Below are 22677 nucleotides of genomic sequence, written 5' to 3' on the forward strand. Positions count from 1 at the left end.
CCCCCCCCACCTTGAATTGAGTTTTTCTCTTATGAGGGCATGTATTAGATTTTCTAATGGCTTCACATTAGTATTGAGTACATTGGATTCTTGCTCCTCCTTCTTGGGATTCTTTACTCAGAAGAATGTGTTCTACCTCCATCCAGGTTAATACAAAAGATGTATTTTTTAGGGCTACATAAAATTCCATAGTATACATATACCATGCTTGCTAATCCATTCTTGAGTTGGGAGGCATTTAAGCTGTTTCCACATTTTGGTGATTGTAAATTGAGCTGTGATAAACAGTCTAGTGCAAATGTCCTTATGATGAAAGGATTTTTTTCCTTCTGGGTAGATGCCCAGTGATGGAATTGCAGGATCAAATGGGAGGTCTAGCTTGAGTTCTTTGAGGTTTCTCCATACTTCCTTCCAAAAAGGTTGTATTAGGTTGCAGTATCACCAGCAGTGTAAAAGTGTTCTCTTCTCTCCACATCCACACCAGCATCTGCAGCTTTGAGACTTTGTGATATGGGCCATTCTCAGTGGGGCTAGGTGATATCTCAGGTGGTATTGATTTGCATTTTTCTGAGGATCAGGGATGATGAGCATTTTTTCAAATGGCATCATTTTTGGAAGCCACTCAACTGTCTTTCTCAGAGAAGTTTCAGTTCACATCTCTTGCCAGTGGTAGAAGGGATTGTTTGTTCTTTTTTTGTTGATTAATTTTAATTGTCCGTAGATTCTAGTTCTCAATTCTTTGTCAGATTCATACTGTGAAAATATCTTTTCCCATTCTGAAGGTTGTCTTTTTGGTTTACTTGGTGTATGCTTATCTGTTCAGAAGATTTGTGGCTTAATTAAGTCCCATTTGTTAATTTTTGTTGTTGTTGTGATGGCTGCTGAAGTCTTGTAAAAAATTTTTTTCTTCTAACATTTAAACAGTTTTTCCCACAATTTCTTCTAAGATTTGTATCATTTTGTGCCCTAGATTTAAATATTTTATCCATCTTGAGTCAATTTTTGTGGTGAAAAGTATGGATTCACATTCAGTCTTTTGCATTTGATTATCATTTCATGAACAGGGATACTTTTCCTCACTGTATGCTTTTGTTTGGTTTATCAAAGATCAGATGACAATTAGAGACTGGTTTCATCTCTTGTTTTTCTATTCTGTTTCATATGTTACATCTCTATTTTTGTGCCAAAACCATGCTATTTTGATCTCTGTGAATTTGTAATATAACCTGAAGTCTGGTAGAGTGATGCTTCCAACTTTGTTTTTATTACTAAGAATACTCTTGGCTATATGGGGGTGTTTTCAATTCCATACAAAATGAAATAGTATTTTTTCCAGTTCTCTAAAGTATGATGTTGATGTTTTAATTGGGATTGCACTGAATCTGTAGATTGATTTGGGTAGTAGAAATATTTTATCAGTGTTGATTATTCCTAGCCAAGAGCATGGTATGTTCTTCGATTTGGTAATGTCTTATTTCTTTTCTTAGGGCCTCATAATTCTCTTTGTAAAGATTCTTCACCTTTTTTGCTAGGTATATTCCTAAGCATTTCATTTTCTTTGACACTACTGTGAAGGGAATTGTGTTCTTGATTTGCTTCTGAACTTGGTTGTCATTGGTATATACAAAGACCACTGATTTGTGGACATTGATTTTATACCCAGAGACATTACAGTATATCTTGATTACTTCCAGTCTTACAGTTGAGTCTCTGGGATTTTCTAAGTATAAGATCATATCATCAGCAAAGAGCAAGAGTTTGACCTCTTCTGCACACGTTTGGATGACATTTATATTTTTTCTCTTGTCTGATTGTATTGACTAGAACTTCCAGAACTATGTTGCATAGTAGTGGTGATAGTGGTCAACCTTGCCTGGATCCAGTTCTAAGTGGAAAAGCTTTCAGTTTTACTCCATTCAGTAGGATATTAGTTGTGGGTTAGTCATAGATGCTGTCAACCAACTTAAGAAATATGTCACTTATGCCAATTTTCTAAATTGTTATTGTTCAAAAAGATGCTGAATTTTTATCAACTGCTTTTTCTGTATTTATTGAGAGGATCATGTGGTCTTTGTTTTTTATTCTATTGATATGATGTATTACATTTATGGATTTGTGTATGTAAAACCAGACTTGCATCCCTGGGATGAATCCCACTTGATTGTGATGTATAATTTTTTTAATGTATAGCTGTTATCTATTAGCTAAGATTTTGTTGAGTATTTTTGCATCAATATTCATTAGTGAAATTGGTCTATATTTCTCCTTTGTAGTTGGGTCATTTCCTGGTTTTAAAAACAGGATGATGTTTGATTCATAGAATGTGTTGGGGAAGATTCCTTTCTTCTGAATGTTTTGGAACAGGTTCCGCAGTATAGGTACAAGCTCATCATTGAAGGTGTGATAGAATTCTGGTGTGACCCCATCTAGTCCATGACTTTTTGGGGTTGAAAGTGTTTTTTTAATTTATTGTTTCTTCAATCTCAGTGCTTGATATTGGACTGTTCAACAGCTCTATTTCTTCCTGGTTAAGTCTAGAGAGATGGTGTGACTCCAGGCATTGGTTCGTTCTTCCACATTGTCGAATTTCTGGGCACAGTGGTTTTCATAGTAGTAAAAGATATCTCTTGTATCTATGTGGTATCGGTTGTCATTTACACTCTTCTATCTCTGACTAAGGCTATTAAAATTTTACTTTTTGGTTTCTAGTTAATCTAGCCAATGGTTAATTGATTTTGTTTATCTTTTTGAAGAACCAACTTTTTGTTTGATTAATGTTGCATGATTTTTTTGTTTTCAATTTCATTTATTTTTTACTTAATTTTGGTTATTTCTTTTCTTCTGCTAGGTTTGGGATTAGATTGATCTTCCTTTTCCATTTCTTTAAGATGATTCATTATGTTGTTGATGTGCTCTCTTTCTGTTTTTCAGATATAGACATCTAACATGTTAAATATCCTTCTTAGGACTGCTTTTGCAGTGTTTTGGTGGCCTGTGTCTTCATTGTTGATATGCTTAAGGAAGCTAATGATTTCTTTTTTTATCTCATCCCTGTCATTCAGAATAAGGTTGTTTAGTTCCTATACCTTTGTGTGAGGGTGAAAATTTTTGTTGGAACTGAGTTCACCTTCATTGCCTTGTGGTCTGAGAAGGTAAAAGGTATAATTATAATTCTTCTGATTTTGTTGAGGTTTGATTTGTTTCCTGGGGTATGATCTATTTGGAAGAATTTTCCATGGACTTTCAAGAAGAAAATATATTCCTTAGCTTTGAAATGGTATGTTCTATATATGTCTATTAAGCACAATTGTTCTAAGGTCATGTTAATGTTCCTTGTTTCTTTTTTTAGTTTCTGTTTAAGAAGATCTGTCCAGCTCTATAAGAGGAGTGTTGAAGTCCACTATTACGATGTTATAGGATATCATATTGCTCAGACCACATAAGGTCTGTTTCATAACTCTGGGAGAATGTAAGTTGGGTGCATAAATATTTAAAGTTGATATGTCTTCTTGATGTGTTGTTCCCTTGACCACTATGAAGTGTACATATTTGTCTTTTTTGCCTTTAGTTGCTTTAAAATCATTTGTATTTGAAAATAAGATTGCAAATCCTCCTTTCTTTTCATTTCCATTTCCCTAAAACATTGCTTTCCTTCCCTTGACCCTGGGTCTTATTTTGTCCTTTGAGATTAGATGTGTTTCCTGGAGACTGCATATAGATGACTTGAGTTGTTTTTTTTTTTTTAATCCAGTCAGCCAGTCTGTGCCTCATTAGTGGGGAATTTCAGCCATTAACATTCATTGAGAGAATTTGTAGTGCAGTTCTAGTCATCTTATTTTGTGAAGACCGTTGCTTAGTTGTATCCCTTGCATCATCACTGTGCAAGCTGGGTTTTGTCCTTTATTTTGCTTTGCTGGTGTTCCATTGTGATGGTCAGTGTTGAGAATAGGTCTAACTATTTCCTGTTAAGCTTGTCTTATTGCGGCAAATTTCCTCAATGTTTGTATATTTGGAAAAAAAATGATTTCTTCTTATATTTTAAATCTTGTCTTACCAGGATATAGAATTCTGGGCTGAAAATTGTTCTATTTAAGAAAGTTAAGGGTAGGTTGACCATTCTCTTCTGACTTGAAAAGTTTTCATTGAAAAGTCTACTGTCACCATGATGGATCTGCACCTGTACATCAATTGGCACTTACTCCTGGCTGCTTGTAGCATTTTCTCTTTCATCTTGACTTTGGACAGGTTTATAAGAATATTTGTTTGAGTTGAGATGACTTGGTTTGAGTTGAGATGACTTGGGGTTTGATAGCCCTCTGAAAGGAATGTGTCAGAATCTTTGGTGATACTTGGGACATTTTCATTTATGATATTCTCCAGAAGGGCATCATTCCTATGAAGGAATTCTTCTTCCCCTTCTGGGATATACATAATTCATATATATGAATGCTTCATGAAATCCCATAATTCTCTGAGTGAACTTTCTGCTTTCTCTCTCCTCTTTTGTGCCTCTTTAAGTGCTTGTGTTAGCTCAAGAGCTTTATCCTCTAACTTTGACATTATTTCTTCCCCATAGTCTAATCTGTCATTGATGACTTCTACCACACCTTGAAGTTCCCTGACTGATGACTTCAAATTCCAGAAGTTGATCCTCCCTTCTCTTTGATATTTCCTGAGATGAAGTCCTCCTTCATGGCACCCTATCTAGAGAACCCCAGGCTTATCAACAACTCTTAGCCTGGTCCCCAAACCTAAGATATAGTCATAGTTGGCACGTTAGAATGAGGGCCACTCTAAAATGAACATGTTAGACCCACCATCCCCCACTATGAACTTGGAAAGTCTTACCTACAACTATAAAACTGGTGCCTTCTCCACAGAAAAACTTCAGTGTTCACACAGTGGCATTGGTCAAGGAGGAAAATGAATTCAAGGCATGGAGAAGAGAGGGTCCTGGCCTGTGTCTGGAATCCGACATCCCCTTCTTGTGCTTTATGAGTATTGCACAAAACACCTTTAACTTTTGACCTTTGGGACCACTGAGCATGGAAGAGTCTATCCAGAGAATCCTACACCTGTTAGTCAGAAGATACTTCACACAGACACTTCTTATCTGAGGGCTCTTCAAAAGTATGTGGGCCTTGAGAAAAGGGAAGGATGCCAGAACATGTGACTCCAAACTTTGAGATTGCTGGCTTCTTCCTGAGTGCTCTGTAGAGCTGGTCACTTCCCATGGACCTTGCCACTGACCTTGGCCCTGAGTTTGCCACCTTTGAGTCCTCTGACACATTCTTCTTATATCTGGGTTCTCTTTCCCTGGGAAGCTTTGATTCTGATCTTGGCTCATCCTCATTCACAGCTTTTGTCTGACTTGTGGTATAGATTGAGGGAGGCAATCTGATCTAAACCACATTTGGGCTTGGGAGGCAAAAGAAAAGTGGATAGAATATGGTTGCTGGGAACAGCAAAAAGGTTTTTGTAAAAGGTTTCCACAGAGTTGAATCACTATGGCTCCCTGTTCCCACAATGTTGCAGCTTTGTACTAAAATGATTCAATCCTACAATTCCTCTACTAGGTATATATCCAGAAGACCAAAAATCACATTATAACAAAGATATATGTACCAGAATGTTTATTGCAGCCCAATTCATAATTGCTAAGTCATGGAAGAAGCCCAAGTGCCCACCAACCATGAATGGATCAAAAAAATGTGGTATATGTACACCATGGAATTTTATGCAGCCTTAAAGAAAGATGGAGACTTTACTTCTTACGTGTTTACCTGGATGGAGCTGGAACATATTCTTTTTAGTAAAGTATTTCAAGAATAGAAGAAAAAATATCCAATGTACTCAGTCTTACTATGAAATCTATAACTCAATTATAGCCCAAGAAGAAGGGAAAGGGGAGAGGGAGGAGAGGGAAGGGAGGTAGATGAGTGGAGGGAGAGTAATTGGTGGGACCACACCTATGGTGCATCTTACAAGGGTACATGTGAAATTTACTAAAATTTATGTAGAATATAAATGTCTTAACACAATAACTAGAAATTTATGTAGAATATAAATGTCTTTAACATAATCACTAAGAAAATGCCATGAAGGCTATGCTGACCAGTTTGATGAAAGAATTTCAAATTGTTTATAAAACCAGCACATTGTACCCCATGATTGCATTAATGTACACAGCTATGAATTAATAAAAATAAATAAATAAATAAATAAAATGATCCCTCACATGGGGCTGTCCCTCAAGGCTGGAAGAAACAACCAGAGTAACTGCTTCTTTGAGGGAAGTGGAATACATCACTTCCACCTCTTACTGTGCAAGGTGGTAGTGTGGTGTAAGGACCAGGATCAGGGCTTCCTCCTCACTCCACACCCTCTTGTCAGAGCATTCTGGCCTCCTCAGAGCTCGGTACCTTTGTAAGGCTCTCTGCTGAGGGGGCTAGTCTCCCCAGTATCCGCTCCTCTTCAAGATGTCATCACAGTAGGGAACATCCCTCTCAGGAAGCCACAGCCCCTGTCTACCCTGGCCCTCCACTGAGCTTGTGCATCACCTTTCCTCTAGGAATGGCGTTCCACAGTACCCAAACTCTGTCTCTTTGGCCAACTTTGATACACTGGGTTGGTCAGTAGAGGTCTAGATTTCTCTGGAGATTTGACCACAAGCTACACAGTATGAGGGCTTGGCTGCATTTCTAGGAATGTGTGTGGGGTGAGGGAAGACCTCCTGTGTTGTCAACTCTCTCATGACCTCTCATTTTTGGCCTCAGAAATCAGTCAGTCATAAAGAGTTGGGGGCTGGATTGGCAGAGAAAGTCTGAAAAATGTTCAGAGGTAATGGTGAGGACACATAATGCTGGTCATAGTCTTTACTGTTTCTTTTCTGAAGAAGAGAGAAATTCTAAGTTGTTGGTAGTTTATTTTTCTTGCAAATTGGACCCATACTTGAGTAGCCTAGATGGTGGTTTGTTTCATTGCTTTTCAACCTATGACTTAAAATCCACAAGAAGAAAAAAAGACAAACTTGACTATGTAATAATGATACACTTGCATAGTAAAAGTTAAACAGAATCAAAAGGTATTGACAATCTGGAAAAAATATAACTATAATTCTCACCATAAAGTTAACTTCCTCAATATATGATGAACTTCTAGAAATCAGTAAGAAAATAACCAAGCAGTTCAATAAAAATGAGCAAAGAGGCGATGATTCAGAGAAAAACAAATCCAAATGGTGCCTAAGTATCAGGGGGAAAAGTCCCTCAGAATAGTAAATATAAAGTAAGAGTACATCAAAAACTGTTATTTGCTAGTGTGATGGGAAAACTGATTTGTGGATGACCACTATATGATACTAGCTAGTTTTTGGTGAAATAAGTACTTGACACATTTATTGCTGGTAGAAGTGCAAGATGATACACCCTTATGAGGAGAATTTTGGACACATCTATGAAGAATATAAATGGACTTGCTTCCCCCTCCCCCGAAAATCCCACCTATGGGAATTTATCTTGTAAATACTCTTTCATCCCAATAAAAAATGTGTGTTAAATATTGCATCATCTAGAATAGCAAAAAAAGATAGGAAAAAACTCAAGTGCCCATCAGTAGGGTACTGAATAAATTGACCCTGATATGTTTGTTCACATAATGGAATGTTTCATTCTAATACATTTTTCAATTTCTATGAAAAGCTTTCTAAGATACATTATTAACTGGAGAACAGACAGATGCAAAATCACAAAACTATATGTTACCTTTGCTAACCAAGCAGGAGGAATAAAAAGTTATACTTTTTCAGTTGATTCTGTGTACAGAATCACTAAAAAGACACAAAAGCAAGTGATAAAAGTGACGCGCTATTACTTCTCAAAAATTTGGGGAAAAAAGGAAGGAAAGACTGTTTATTTACCTCATTAATAGTGACAGATCTCACAATATGCTACCAAATGCCCCAAAGCTGATGTTTTCATCCATCACAATGTGGCAAGGCCTCTTCTTTATTACCTGTTCTCATTGGGACATATAGTTTAATTTATTTCCTCTTGTTTTTCTATCTTATTCACAGTAGTGAGTGAAGTTGATAGAAACAGAGTGGAAGGAAAAGTTGCATTTCTCAATGTCAGTGTTATCAGGTTGTTTCCATTTGGGGGCATAGTATCTACATTATCTATTTCAAATAAAACTTAAATTAATAAAATTAAAACATAAAAGAAAAGCAACACAATATTGCTTTGACTTTAAATACTATTTAGAAATGATCTGCTATTAAAAAAAAGAAAAACTACTTGTTTTTTACAAAGCCACTACCTTTTCCAAAGAACATAAGTTCACTTAAAAAGCCATTTCATGGTCCTGAATTTGCTCAGGGGAGCTCCAACCACTTAGGAAGCTTGTAAAAATTTCAGATTTCTGGGTAGTCCATATGACCTATTGAGTTAAAATGTCAAGGATTGGGTCTAATAATTTATGTTTAAATAAAAAATTATCTGGGCATTTCTGTCACAGTGCTAGAGTTCAGACTCACAGCTTGTCCTCTAACTAGCACAGATGAGGGAATAAGCCCTGGAGAACATCAAAAAACTGTTCAGAGGGCCCTAGGGTGGGTGGGATGGAATGCCTCTTAGAATTTAGGGCAAAGAGAGCCAGGTGGCAAAGTGGCTTATGCCTGTAATTCTAGAAGTAGGAAGTTCACGACCGGTCTGAACAAGAGCGAGATCCTATCTCTACTAAACATTAAAAAAAGATTTGATGGGCATTGTGGTGGACAGCTATAGTCCCACATATTTGGGAGTTTGAGACTGGAGGATCACTTGATCCCAGCAATATGAAGTTGCTGTGAGGTAGGCTGAGGTCATTGCACTCTCACCTGGGGCTAGAGAGTGAGACTCTGTCTCAGAGGGAATGGAAAAAAAAAATTAGGGAAGAAGGGAAAGGTGAGACTATTTATTTACTTCATCAATAGTGACAGATCTCAAAATACTCTACCAAATGCCCAAAGGTAGATTGATTTTATCAAATGGCAAGGCCTCTTCTTTATTATCTGTCCTCATTAGGACACATAGTTTATTTTGATTTACTTCCTCATGTTTTTCTGCCTTTTTTCCCCTTTATTAAATCATAACTGTGTACATTGATGGATTTAAGGGGTACAATGTACTGATTTGATACACAGTGTGAAATGCTTACATCGAACTGATTAACATAACCATCATTTTCTGTCTACTCTTTGCCTATCAACAATTTACCCTCTAAGTGAGGGTCCTTTTAGTCACCTAGCAGGAGTCCCTCATCCCGACTGGCCTTACAAATAATAATATCCCTCGGTCTTGGCATCATAGTTTCTCCCAATCCTGATGGAGCTGATCAGTATTACTATGCCCAAGTGTGCATGCCCCATTTTTTCTCCTAAAGGGATACAGAGAATTAAGGCCGGTCTCTAGTTGGAATCATTAATCAAGTTGGCAGCAGGGGGCAGGCTTTCCTTACATTTTGGACCTGTATCTTTGCAACCTGAAGTTGGTCATTTGAGTGGCAGGAAGAACATGCCGAGGCTGGAGAGGGGCTCGGGTTACCCCTGTGCCTTTCTCAAGGCGAGTTTTGGGAAGACCTGCAAATAATGTTTTAGACACGTGCAATTCTTGAAGGCTTTTGCGTATGTAAATAGACTCACTTAAACTTTTTTCTCACTATGTTCTCAGTGTGGAACTGAAACTTGAAGAGACTAAAAGGAGTAGCCCAAAGAGGAGAAGGCTGAAATGAAACCACCATGCTGGACTCCTTGCTTAAGATAAGTTGGGAGTTTGTGGGGGAAAGTGGCAAATCAGGAAGACCGAGAGGCCGAGCTCTCCTAGAGCAACTGAGAAATGAGAATTAGTCAGGCAGCGTTTGGTGAGGAGATTTTGACTGGAGCTATGGCTCACGGTGTGCTGCGAGGCTGCAGGAGTGCTGGTTGCTGTACTTGAACTGGAGCGGTGAGACAGAGGTCTGACACACTAGGCCAGTTTCACACTGACCACCGGTGGGAGCCTCAGGAGGCAGCCCCGTTGGCAGCTGCTGTCAGTAGCTGCAGGGGTCTGAGTCCAGAGGAAGCCTTTTTGCCCTTTTCGTTTCTCAGGAGAATCGTGTTGTGTGAATTGCCTGGAAGTGTGAGCAAACCCAGACAGTACATAGCAGCCAGATTTGAGGGTTGGTTGGAGCAGATTTGCCACTGGTTTGGCAGTGGTAGAGACGGCCATTCTGGGAAGGTCCTGGAAGCAAGGGGTCAGCCATTATGGAAAAGTTGTGAGGTCCTGAGGGCGGAACTCCCACAGGGACATAGCCATTTAAGTTCTGCCTGCTAGGATCAGTCCTCTAGTCATGACAGACTCAGGGGACTCCAGCACCCGAGGAGAACTGATGTCTGGAGGCATGGTGAGACTTGCTCTGAAGGTTTCTGGAGAGATCTGAGTTCCCAACCTGGCTGAACTTGAATGCTGACGAAATAATCAGGCAATCACTGTAGACAATTAAGTTGGGAATCAGGTCTATGCCTGAAATCTAGAGAGAGGTTATTAGCTGTGTTGTCCATTGTCATGTGATGTCCTGGAAATACATTGCAACACAAATGTATTACTACTAAAGTTGGACCCTCCTGCCAATGTATATAAATTCATTTTTCATTTTCCTTATTTTTTTCTTTTTTATTCTTCTTGTTAGTATTTTCTTTTTTGTTCTTTCATTTATTTGTTACAGAGGTTTCTTATTTTTGGTTATTTAGAGCTTTTCAATATTTTGTATTGATATGTTTTGTTTCTTGCTTATTTGTATAGTTGGTGCTTTTCTTAACTTCTATTTTTACTTTCACCAAGAGCAAGAGCTCCTGTAATTTTTGGTTATAGTATTTTAGCCTCATTTATTCTCTCTCCATATTTTACCTCAGTAAATTCTCTCTTTGGAGAGTTTTCTACCTTTCTCTTTTCTCCCACAACATTCACCCCTACAATAGCTAATAGCTAAGATAGCCTCTCTCTCTCTCTCTCTCTCTTTTTTTTTTTTTGTCTTTCTCCTTTCTATCTTTACTCCACTTCCCTCTCTCATCTAGATATGATGGTATTTTTAATTTCCTTTGTTTATTCTTATTTTATTTATTTACTTATTGCTGAGAGCTGGGGGAGCACAGCTGTGACCGTAGCAGTGATCTGGCTCAAGGGGCTAAGAGACTTCTACCTCTGGCCCTAGGAAGACAGTATTGGCAAGACCACACTGCAGAATTTTTCTATTTCATTTTCATTCTTATTTAATTTTTCCATAGTGTTTTTTTTGTTCTTGCTCTTTTACTTCCCTTTCTACTATTAGCAGAGGAAGAATCTGGCTCCACTAAGGCTTTTAAGGACCGCCTGGTTTGGAGGAACTCTCCCAGTCCAGCCCCCTCCAAACCTTTGAGTTACAAGTGTGGCCCTAGCACCATCCTGATCAATACCATTTCTTCTGTCACTCTCAGCCTCTCTTCCTGACCTCCTTCTCTCCTGTTCTCCAATTTTTTTCCTGTTATTCCTCCTTCCTTTTTCTCTATTCTTCTTTTTCTTTTCTCTTACTCTTTTCTTCTTTTTTACTCTTACTTTCTTTTCTCCCTGTTTCCCCCTGCTTCTTACTTTTCTCCTCATTTTGGCCTCACACCAAGATGTCTCTTCATCACATAAACTCTGAGACAAGGTAATTTGAAGCTGAGGAGGAAAAGTTACATAAAGAGGTGAACAAGAAGAAGGCACACATGAGGAGAAACCAAAGGAAAAATTCAGGCACCATGAAAAACCAAAATAGAGTATCTCCTCCAAGGGACCACGAAGTAGCTTTTACAGAAGAATCATCCTAGTGGATCTAGCAAAAAGGGAATTTAAAATATGGATGATTAAGACAACAAAGGGAATGGACAAGAAAATAGAAAGACAGACCAAAAGTCAGGTGAGAGGTATGTTGAATAAAGAAAAGACATGGATGAGCTTAAGAAAATGAAGGACAGAATCAAGGAATATAAAGATGCCATGGAAAGTATCAAAAATAGATTAAATAGATTAAACCATAGAGAAGAAAGAACATCAGGGTTAGAGGATAAAGTCTTTGACTTAACACAGGTAGTTACAGAGTCAGAAAAGAAGAGAGAGAAAGCAGAGCAGGTGCTTAGAGAATTACCAGACTCCATGAAGCATTCAAACATATGGATAAATAGGAATCCCTGAATGGGAAGAAGATTGTTCCAAAGGCATGGAAGCCCTACTGGAGACTATCATAAATGAAAACTTCCAAAGTTTTAATAAAGATCCTGAAACACTCCTTTTAGATGGATATTGAACCCTGGGTCATCTCAACTCTAACAGAGCCTCTCCAAGACACAGTGTAATGAAACTGTCCAAAGTCAAGATGAAAGAGAAAATTCTGCAAGCAGTTAAGAGTAAGCACCAATTGACCTACAAGGGCAGAGCCATTAGGATAACAGCAGACTTTTCAACTGAAACTTTCCAAGCCAGAAAAGCATAGTCATCCACTTTCAACATCCTTAAAGAAAATAATTTTCAGCCCAGAATCCTGTATCCTGCTAAATTTAGCTTCAAAATTGATGGAGAAATCAAATCTTTTGCAGATACGCAAGCACGAAGGAAATTCACAATAACAAGAAATCCATATACCTATTCTCAGTACTGAACACCACAATGGACAATCACCAAAGTAAACCCTTAGAAGCCAAAGGCCAGAGCCATGCTTCCACAATGGCACAAAGGATAAAACTGCACAACAATCTATCTCATAATAAGATGAATAGAATTCCACCACACTTAGTGATGCTCTCAATAAATGTCAATGGATTGAATTCCCACTGAAGAGGCACAGGCTGGCTGATTGGATAAAAAAAAAAAGCACAAGCCATCCATATGCTGTTTCCAAGAGACACAACTAGCACTGAAGGACAAATCAAAACTCAGGATTAAGGGATGGAAAACAGTATTTCAATCAAATGGAAATCAGAAGAAAGGAGGGGTTTAAATCTTATTCTCAGATATAAGTGGATTCAAAATAACTTTAACTAAGAAAGACAAAGATGGATACTTCATACTGGTCAAAGAAACAATACAACAAGAAGACATCTCAATTTTAAACATTTATGCACCTGACTTAAATGCTCCCAGATTTGTGAAACAGACCTTGAGGGGTCTGAGCAATATGATATCCCATAATATCATAATAGCTGGGGATTTCAATACCTCTCTGACAGAACTGGACAGATCTTCTGAACAGAAACTAAATAAGGATATAAAGGACTTAAATGTGACCCTAGAACAAATGGCATTAATAGATATATACAGAACACACAAACCCAAATTAAAAGAGTATACTTTTTTCTCATTAGTTCATGGCACATCTTCCAAAATAGATCATATCCTAGGGTACAAATCAAACCTCAGAAAAAAATTAAAGGAATAGAAATTATAGCATGTCTCTTCTGAGACCACAAGGCTATAAAGGTGAAGCTCAATTCCAACAAAAATGTTCAGCCCCACACAAAGTACTGGAAACTAAATAAAGTTATGCTGAATGATACTTGGGTTCAGGAACAGATTAAAGAGGAATTTCCTCAAACACAACACTGAAGACTTTTGAAGTTGCCAAAACCTCTGGGATACAGCAAAAGCAGTCCTGAGAGGAAATTTATTGTACTAGATGCCTGCCTTTGAAAAACAGAAAGTGAGTGCAACAGCACATTCACAAACCATTTTATGGATTTGGAAAAAGAAGAACAATCTAATCCCAAACCCAGCAAAAGAAAATAAATAACTAAAATTAAATCAGAGATCAATGAAATTGAAAACAAAAAAAATTCAGAAAATCAATGAAACCAAAAGTTTTTTTTAAAAAAATAGATAAACCTTTGGACAGACTAACTAGAAACAGAAAAGTAAAAGCTTTAGTAACCCCAATTACAAATGATAAAGGGGAAATAACAACAGATGCCACAGAGATACAAGAGATTATCTCTGAATACTACCAGAAACTCTATGCCCAGAAATTTGACAATGTAAAGGAAATGGATCAATATTTGGAATCACACCCCCTCCCTAGACTTAGCCAGGAAGAAACAGATCTCCTGAACAGACCAATTTCAAGCACTGAGATCAAAGAAACAATAAAAAAAAACTCCCAATAAAAATATGCCCCGGTTGGTTTCACAATGGAATTCTATCAAACCTTCAAAGAAGAGCTTATACTCATACTGCAGAAATTATGGGTATTGAGATGGAAAGAATCTTCCTCAACACGTTCTATGAAGCAAACATCACCCTGATACCAAAACCAGGAAAAGTTCCAACTAAAAAGGAGAACTTCAGATCAATTTCACTAATGAATATAGATGCAAAAATTCTCAAGAAAATCCTAGCCAGTAGATTATAGCTTATCATCAAAAAGTTGTATATCACGATCAAGTAGGTTTCACTGCAGGGATTCAAGGCTGATTTAACATACACAAGTCCATAAAATTAATCCACCATATCAGCAAAAGCAAAAACAAAGACCATATGATCCTCTCAGTAGATGCAGAAAAAGCATTTGATAAAATTCAACATACTCTTTAAACTACAACTCTGAAGAATATAGTCACTGGTGGTACATTCCTTAAACAGATGGAAGCCATCTCTGTCAAACCACAGCTAATATTGTACTGAATGGAGTAAAACTAAAAGCTTTTTGATTCAGAACTGGAACAAGACAAGATTGTCCTCTATCACCACTACTATTCAACATATTGCTGGAAGTTCTAGCCAATACAATTAGGTAAGACAAGCAAATAAAGGGCATCCAAATGGGAACAGAGGAGGTCAAACTCTCCCTCTTTGCTGATAATAAGATCTTATACTTAGAGAACCACAAAGACTTGACCACAAGACTCCTGGAAATTATCAGAAAAATACAGTAATGTCTCAGGATATAAAAGCAATGTCCACAAGTCAGTAGCCTTTGTATATGCCAATAACAGCCAAGAAGAGAGGCTAATTAAGAATACAATTCCCTTCACCATAGCTTCAAAGAAAAGGAAATATGCCTAACAAAATAAGTGAAGAACCTCTATAAAGAAAATTATGAAACCCTAAGAAAGGAAGTAGCAGACAATATTAACAAATGGAAGAACATACCATGCTCATGGCTGGGAAGAATCAACATTGTTAAAATGTATATACTTCCCGAATCAATCTACTGATTGAATACCATCCCTATTAAAATACCAACATTGTACTTTCAAGATTTGGAAAAAATGATTCTGCATTTTCTATGGAACCAGAAAAAAACCTGTATAGCTAAGGCAGTTCTTAGTAATAAAAATAAAGCCAGAGTCATCAGCATACCAGATTTTAGACTGTACCACAAGGCCATAATGGTCAAGACAGCATGGTACTGGCACAAAAATAGAGACATAGGCATTTGGAATTGAATAGAAAACCAGGAAATGAAACTAACTTCTTACAACTACCTAATCGTTGATAAACCAAACAAGAACATACACTGGGGGAAGACACCCTAGTCAATGAATGGTGCTGAAAGAACTAGATATCAACATGTAAAAGGCTGAAAATGGACCTGCACTTTTCTCCATTTGTGGAAATTGATTCAAGATGGATAAAACATCTAAATCTAAGATCAAAATCTAAGTCATGAATCAGTAAAAATCCTCAAAGAAGGTGTGGAGAATACACTTGAAGATATTGGCCTGGGAAAAGACTTTATAAAGAACACTCCAGTGGCAATTACAACAATAACAAAAATAAAAACAAATGGGACTTAATTGAACTGAATACCTTCTGTACAGCTAAGAAGATAACAACCAAAGCAAATAGACAACCACCAGAATGGGAAAAGATATTTGCATGTTATGAATCAGACAAAAAATGGTAACTAAAATCTATAGGGAACTCAAATTAAGCAACAACAACAAAAAAGCCAACAATCCTCTACATCAATAGGCAAGTGAGATGAACAGAACCTTCTCTAAGGAAGACAGATGAATGTCTAACAATCATGTGAAAAAATGTTCATCCTCCCTAATTATCAGAGAATACAAATCAAAACCACCCAGACATATCACCTAACCCCAGTCAGAATGTCCAACATCACCAAGACTCAAAGCTGCAGATGCTGGTGTGGTTTTGGAGAAAAGGAAACACTTTCACATTGCTGGTAGGACTGCAAACTAATACAACCCTTTTGGAAGGAAGTATGGAGAATCCTCAAAGAACTCACATTAGACCGCCCATGTGATCCTGAAAATCCCATTACTATGCATCTACCTAGAAGAAAAAAAGTCATTTTATCATAAGGACATTTGTACTAGACTGTTTATTGCAGCTCAATTTACAATCGCCAAATTGTGGAAACAACCTAAATGCTCACCAATCCAGGAATCAATTAACAAGCTGTGGTATATGTATACCATGGAATACTATTCAGCCACTAAAAAGGATTACATCTGTGTATTAATTTGGATGGAGCTGAAATACATTCTTAGTAAAGCATCATAAGAATGTAGAAGCAAGAATTCAATGTATTCAATTCTGATATGAGGACAATTGATGGGAGGAGAGGAAATGGGAGAGGGGAAAGAGGGAAGGAGGGAGAGGGTGGGGCCATGGATGTGTAACACACCTCTATTAATAGTGTCAAGTAAATGTAAGCAGTATAACCTGGATCATTGTACCCTCAATGATTCCCCAACAATGAAAAAATAAAAAGATTGGGAGTCAGAGGGGGAAGGGAGTTGGCAGGTGCCACACACCCTGTCTGATCCCCCACCACTGAAGCCCACATCCTAGACCTCACTGCCTGGGCTCCCATCAAGCACTGCACTAAGGCCAGGAGACCTAGGGCAGGTCACTAGGCCTCCTAGGTTCTCAATTTTTTTATCCATAAATGGGAATAAGAATACCCACCTGACAGGGGTGTTCTAAGAACTAAAGGAGACAGTACACATGAAGATTTATGGTGGAGCCTGAATAGAGTCAGTGAGAATGTTATTTACTATTACTTTCAAGAAATACTGGCCTAGTGAATGACACTGCCATGGTGGTTCTCAATTCTTAATGTGCTGGAAGACTTATAAAATGAAGCTTATGCAGAATTTCTGGGTCAGTAGGTGTGGGGGTCATATTTGTATTTCTCCCCAATTCCCAGGTCATTCTGGGACTGCTGCTCTAAGGAACACTTTAAGAATCATTCTTCTGGAAGGTTCTTTATTTTCTCAGTATGTTTTCTTCTACTCCTATTTCATGTTTTATTTGTTCCATAGCTATATTTCAGGTATTGTTCAATTACTAAAGTACTAGGGAAACGAAGACAAGATTTCCTCCCCAGAGGGCTCACAGTGGAATGACAATGACAAAATGGACACAGTGGTTGCTCCTGCGTAGCATGAGCAGGGCTAGGACAGAAGCAGGCAAGGGCAGAGAGGACCCCCTGACCCACGCCTAAAATCCAATGGGGCCAGCAGAGTGATGAGGGAGAAAGAAGAGTCTGGAATAGCACTTCTGAGGAGGATGAAGTGGAGGATAAAGGGTGCACAGAGACAGCCCTGGGTGCTGGGCTTGCTGGCTGGCCCACCAGGACTCTGAGCAACAGAGGGCAGTGGTTCAGAGAGGGGTGGAGAGCCCCAGGCAGGACCTGTGGGCAGGGAAGAGCAGGGAAGACTCCTACACTTTTCCAGGAGCTTGGATTCTATTTTGAACATGGTGGGAGGTTGGGAAATGATGCAGTCATGCCACCTGGATGGGCGGCTTTGGGAGGATCCCCTCCAGAGATGTAGGAGATGGGGACTGGATACTGGTGATAGTGCACAAGATGCTGAGGATGATAGCTAATGGACTTGTCATCCCTCAGACCATAGTTATAGCAGGATGTAAGATAGGGCAGACAGAGCATGGGCTTTGGAGTCTAACCCCAGCTGGACCATCTGCTGGGTGTGGCATGTGGGTAAACTTCCAAGCTTCCCGAACCTGCTATTTTTATCTGTGCTGCTGGAATAATAACCCACTCCAGAGGGGAGAGAAAACTGAATTCCTGTACATGTCCATAAATGTCTAGGGATGGTGTATTATGGTATTATGATGTGGGATGAACAAAAGGTAGATTTCTCAGAAACATGAAAGATGAAGACCTAGGGATTCTTTTCTCCTCTCCAGACACCCAAGCACTATGTTGGGCAGAAGGGCCAATGGGCCTTTCTCTACATAAGCCACCTGCTGCCAGGAGGAAACATGAGCTAGGCTAGCACAGGCACATGTGGAAGTGGCTCAGAGAAGCCAAGGTCACCAGTTCTGGGGCTTTTCTGCCCTGGGTATCTGGGTGCAAAGAGGATCCAGTGTAGGCAACGGCAGCAGTGAGGTCTAGCTACCCAGAGTCAACCTGTGCACATGTTGCCACATTCAAGACCCACAGAAGTACTAAGATCAAGAATCTTCCACACCACCTTTCTGAGAACTATTTTTCTCTAGAAAACAGAGTTTGTGTCCCCTGCTTATTTTCTTTCTGAATTCCATCTCTTTGTATGAGGGAAATTCATTGTACTGTGAACACATTTGGGGAGTGAGAGATGATCAGGGCTCCTGAGGGGCAGAGCCCTGTTTGGCCTCAGAGCAAGGGAGACGGAGAGAACATGGACTCTGGCAGTGAGAATAAAGTCACATCTTTATTGGCATAGTCACCATGGAGGGACTGGGGGCCTTTAGCTATTGGCAGCTATGGTTTCCTGAATCCAGTCCACATAGTTGCACACCTTGGTGTAGACTCCAGGCCTATCCTTCTGGGCACAGCCATAGCCCCAGGAGACGATTCCCTGAAGCTCTCCATTGCAGACCACAGGGCCACCAGAGTCACCCTGGGGAGAAGAAAGGACAAGATGTATGAAGATGAAAATGAGGAGGAATATAGCTACACTCACTCTGAACCTTAAAAGGCCCCACTCCAGTCTGCTGTGTGCTCCACACCCCTGTCTCTGTGGCCTATTCCTTGTTCTGACCAAGGAGATAGCACTTGGGCCAGAAGAGCCTTCCTTACTTCTCCAGGGGCCACTGCATGGAACTTTCTCAGCCCCTAAAACTTGTGTGTTCAAATCTGGCTCCCAGGTGCCACTGGCTTATGGGTGGTGTGTCAGAGTGGAAAGGGGTCAAATCACCTGGCAGGAATCCTTGCCTCCCTCAAGGAAGCCAGCACAGATCATGTTGCTGGTGATCTCCCCAGGGTAGGAGGCCTTGCACTCAGCGTCACTCAGCAGGGGGGCGTTCAGGCACTGCAGCAGGTCTGGGTAGTTGACTTTGAGGAGCAGGAAGAAATCAAGAAAAGGAGAAATTAATTCAGGCCCGAGTGTGGGGGACAGTTACCTACCACTGACCCTGAGGTCTGTATAGGAGAGGCCCCCTGCAACCCAAGTCTGAGGGAGAAATAAGGGCTTTCAGTTCCCACAGTGGCCATCCTGGGGCCCCCTCCCCATCCCCCTGAGATGGGATCATGGCAAGGTGGCAATTTGTTGTCTCTCTGGATTCTAGGAGCCACTTCTTCCTGACCTTGCATCTCTCAGGCACCTGGTCTAGAACCTTGTGTGTAGTGGACATTAGAAATGTATTTGCAACCTGGAAGCAAAAGGGCTCCAGTTTGGTTGGTTCTGGGGAACATGAGGACAGAGGGTCGTGGGAGGGCAGAGGATCCGGACTCACCACCACTGCTCAGGGTGTTGCCCCAGCCGGAGATGAGGCACTCGGTGCCGGCGGGCGCGCAGGCACTGGGAAGGGATATGGCGGCTACGCGGGTGTTGAGGGTGGCAGGCGAGGCCAGTTTGATCAGCATGATGTCATTGTCGAGGGTCCAGCTATTGTAATTGGGGTGGCGGATGACCTTGGCGGAGTTGATGAACTGTTCATTGCCTTCGACGACTTCAATGTTGTGCTCTCCCAGCCTCACTTGGATGCGGCTGTAGGGAAGGGAGGAGTTCTGAAGGCCTGATGCCTCCTCCCCACTGTCCCCAGAGTTCTCATGCTCCTGCTCACTGCTCTGCCCTTGGTGGGGGTGTGTGGCAATACCCTGGTATCAGTACAGGTGTGAGACCCAGGTCAGAGGTGGGTGTTGGTGGGGTGTGATGAGTGAAGGGATCCATTTGAGGGTTGCCCCTCTACCTGTGTCCCTAGCCTCCTTTCCCTCACTCCCTTGGGCACAAAGTACTGTGGGCTCAGAAGAGCCACTTGAAGCTTCCCAGGTAGTGTTCATCCTGCCTACCCTTGTTTGCCATACATTGACTTCTACTCCCTTCCTCCTTGGCCTGCTGAGCACCCTCTTTCTGCATGACCACGTTTAGGGCCCTTCCAGTGTGGGCCCAGATCTGCAGCATCAGTGTCACCTGGGAACCTGTTAGGAATGCACATTCTCGCTCCCTTTCCATGGCCCCTGCATTATAATGTTGGGAATGGAATCCACAGATTTGTTTTAATAAGCCCCGTGGGTGGCTCTCTCTCTGGCTTGAGAACCCTCCTCCATGCAGGCAGTGGTTGTCAGCTCTGTCTGCACTGTAGAATCCAGAGGTAGGGAGTGTGAAAGTCCCATGTTCACAGCCTCTTCATAAATATTTTGTGTTAATGGCCCTGGTATAAGACCCAGGAATGACATCTTTTTCTTTCTGTTTCTTAGGGGTTTTAATATGCAGCCAACTGCCTAGACATATTTTCCCACTGCCCCTTACCTATCCCAAATAAACTCTACCTGTTTTTATGACCCATGGCCACTGCTGTTGAGTGGAATTATTTTGGCATGGGAAGCTTCCCAGAGGTTCTTTTTTCACCCTTGGCTTTGCATGTCAGCTACTGCCACCAGATTCCCTCTTCCATAACTATTCCCCTCCATCTTGTGGACCTTGGGGCCTCTGTGCTCTGAGGGGTCTTAGCTGTAGGCTTTGCAGCCAGGGGCCCGGCACTTACGACTTGTAGCAGTGAGCTGCTGACACCACCCACTCGTCATTGATAAGGGATCCTCCACAGAAGTGGTAGCCAGAGTTTAGGGACACCTGGTAGGGGACAGAATTCTCCGCACAGGTGTAGCCCCCGACGATCTTGTCATCATCGTCAACGGGGAAAGCAACTTAAGTAGACAGAGGAAGAGAGAAGCCAGATCAGCAGGTTGTTGGGCCAGAACTGGCCCTGTGCCTGGTTTCTGCTTATGAGGGCTTCTTAGTAAGTACAGTGATTCCAGGTAAGGGAGTAGGTGCTGTTTGCCACAGAGGATGCTGGCTGCCCAGTCTCTGCACAGCTATGTACCTTAGGGGCTCAGCTCTCCTTTTGTGGCACCAAGCTGAGGATAGTATTCCACCATGATGCTCTCCCTGGGATAGGAGTTGGCATGTGGTCATCTCTTCCACTGACCACTTCTCTCCCTCACTTATCCCTTCTCTGTTCCCCATGGCTGTTTGAATCCCAAATTTTACCATGGTTTGACCTAAGTAGGAAAACTTTCTGGTTGAACCCAGTGTATCCATAGCTCAGATCTATACAGTGAGGACTGAGTGGTGGCTGCACTCAGTACAATCACTGTCTGTACTGGCCATTAGCAATGCCCACCTGTGTCCTGCCCAACATTGCTACTGGCCAGTACAATAGTGATTCTTAACCTTGGCTGCACACCTGGAAATGTTAAAATCACATGGGAAGCTCAGAAACTCAATATACAGGCTGCACACCAGACAAACAATGTCAAAATTTCTAGGGTTAATCTCTGGCTTGAGTAGTTGCTCAGCCTCCCCAGGTGCACTCAAGGTTATAAGTGGCCATTCAGTACTGTGTAGTGGCCTCAGAATTGCCTGGGCCCAACTTGAAGCTGGTGGCTTCCTGGCATGGCATCTCCATCTGGTCCCCCTCTCAGGCTTCCCCCACCTCTGTATGAATGGTGGTGGTAGGAGAGGAATCAGGGAGGAGATGAGAGAGCCAGGGCTGAAAGAGAGCCCAGGACAGAGCATCGATGCACAGGTGAAGTGGAGGGACAGACAGGTAGCAGGAATAGTAGAGCATGTACTGTTAGGAAGGGAATGGTTGAGGCCTGAGGCAAGGCATAGAACTCACCAGCGGCACCCACAAAGGCTAGGATCAGGAGTGTGTTCATGGTGGTAGGAGTGATGGGGCAGGTGGTGGTGTGCTCGTCCTTATATCTCCCAGGCATCGGGGGCGGAGGGCCACTGCTCCTCCCAGCACAAACACACCTGCAGCTGTCCCTTTCCCAGGCTGTTACATCAGCTCTGCTGTGTTTGCCACTCTGTGGGTCTGTGACTTACAGGTGATAAGAAAACTTCCTTCCTGAGAACAGCGAGTAAGCCCGTCTGATTCCTGGAAGGATACTGGGATAGGGAGACAGGGGGTTCCAAGGGGCACAGCTGGACTTTCTTAGGCTGAGGAAATAGAGTTAGGAGAAAGGAGAATTGCCTGGGGTTTTAGAAATCCTCTGGCCTATTGTGGATGTATTTAATTTACTTTAGGAAGGACTGATATTGGTAGTAAGCTTGGCTAGTCAGTGTCCTAGATCCTTCCTGAGACAAAAAAATGTCTGTTCCAAGGCTCATGTCCTGAGCATTAGGATCCTTCTTTCCAGGCTAAACTACTGGGCAGGAAAGTCAAATCCAAGGCT

General features: G+C 41.0%; 1 protein-coding gene and 2 gene segments (V, D, J or C); all 3 read right to left on the bottom strand.

Moving 5' to 3' along the window:
• Positions 1–22677, bottom strand: part of LOC100943019 — a 191640-nt gene that overhangs the window by 49598 nt on the left and 119365 nt on the right.
• LOC100943338 overlaps positions 1–22677 on the bottom strand; it is an 89256-nt gene that overhangs the window by 40813 nt on the left and 25766 nt on the right.
• LOC100966258 (anionic trypsin) lies at positions 18746–22158 on the bottom strand. The gene is made up of 5 exons (XM_003791555.2): positions 22119–22158; positions 20985–21144; positions 19734–19987; positions 19196–19332; positions 18746–18898 (listed from the first exon to the last, which is right to left on the bottom strand). Exons 1-5 carry the CDS (start codon positions 22156–22158, stop codon positions 18746–18748), a joined length of 744 nt encoding a protein of 247 aa, XP_003791603.1.

Source organism: Otolemur garnettii, unplaced genomic scaffold (genome assembly GCF_000181295.1).
Source record: "Otolemur garnettii isolate 467f Iridium unplaced genomic scaffold, OtoGar3 scaffold00049, whole genome shotgun sequence".
Taxonomy (NCBI): domain Eukaryota; kingdom Metazoa; phylum Chordata; class Mammalia; order Primates; family Galagidae; genus Otolemur; species Otolemur garnettii.

Excerpts from the sequence above, each read along its gene's own strand:
- LOC100966258 (XM_003791555.2), bottom strand. The coding sequence starts at position 22,158 with ATGAACACACTCCTGATCCTAGCCTTTGTGGGTGCCGCTG. Across the intron at positions 19,988-20,984 it reads GCAGCTCACTGCTACAAGTC|CCGCATCCAAGTGAGGCTGG; the intron begins GTAAGTGCCGGG and ends CCTTCCCTACAG. Across the intron at positions 18,899-19,195 it reads GAGGCAAGGATTCCTGCCAG|GGTGACTCTGGTGGCCCTGT; the intron begins GTGATTTGACCC and ends TCTTCTCCCCAG.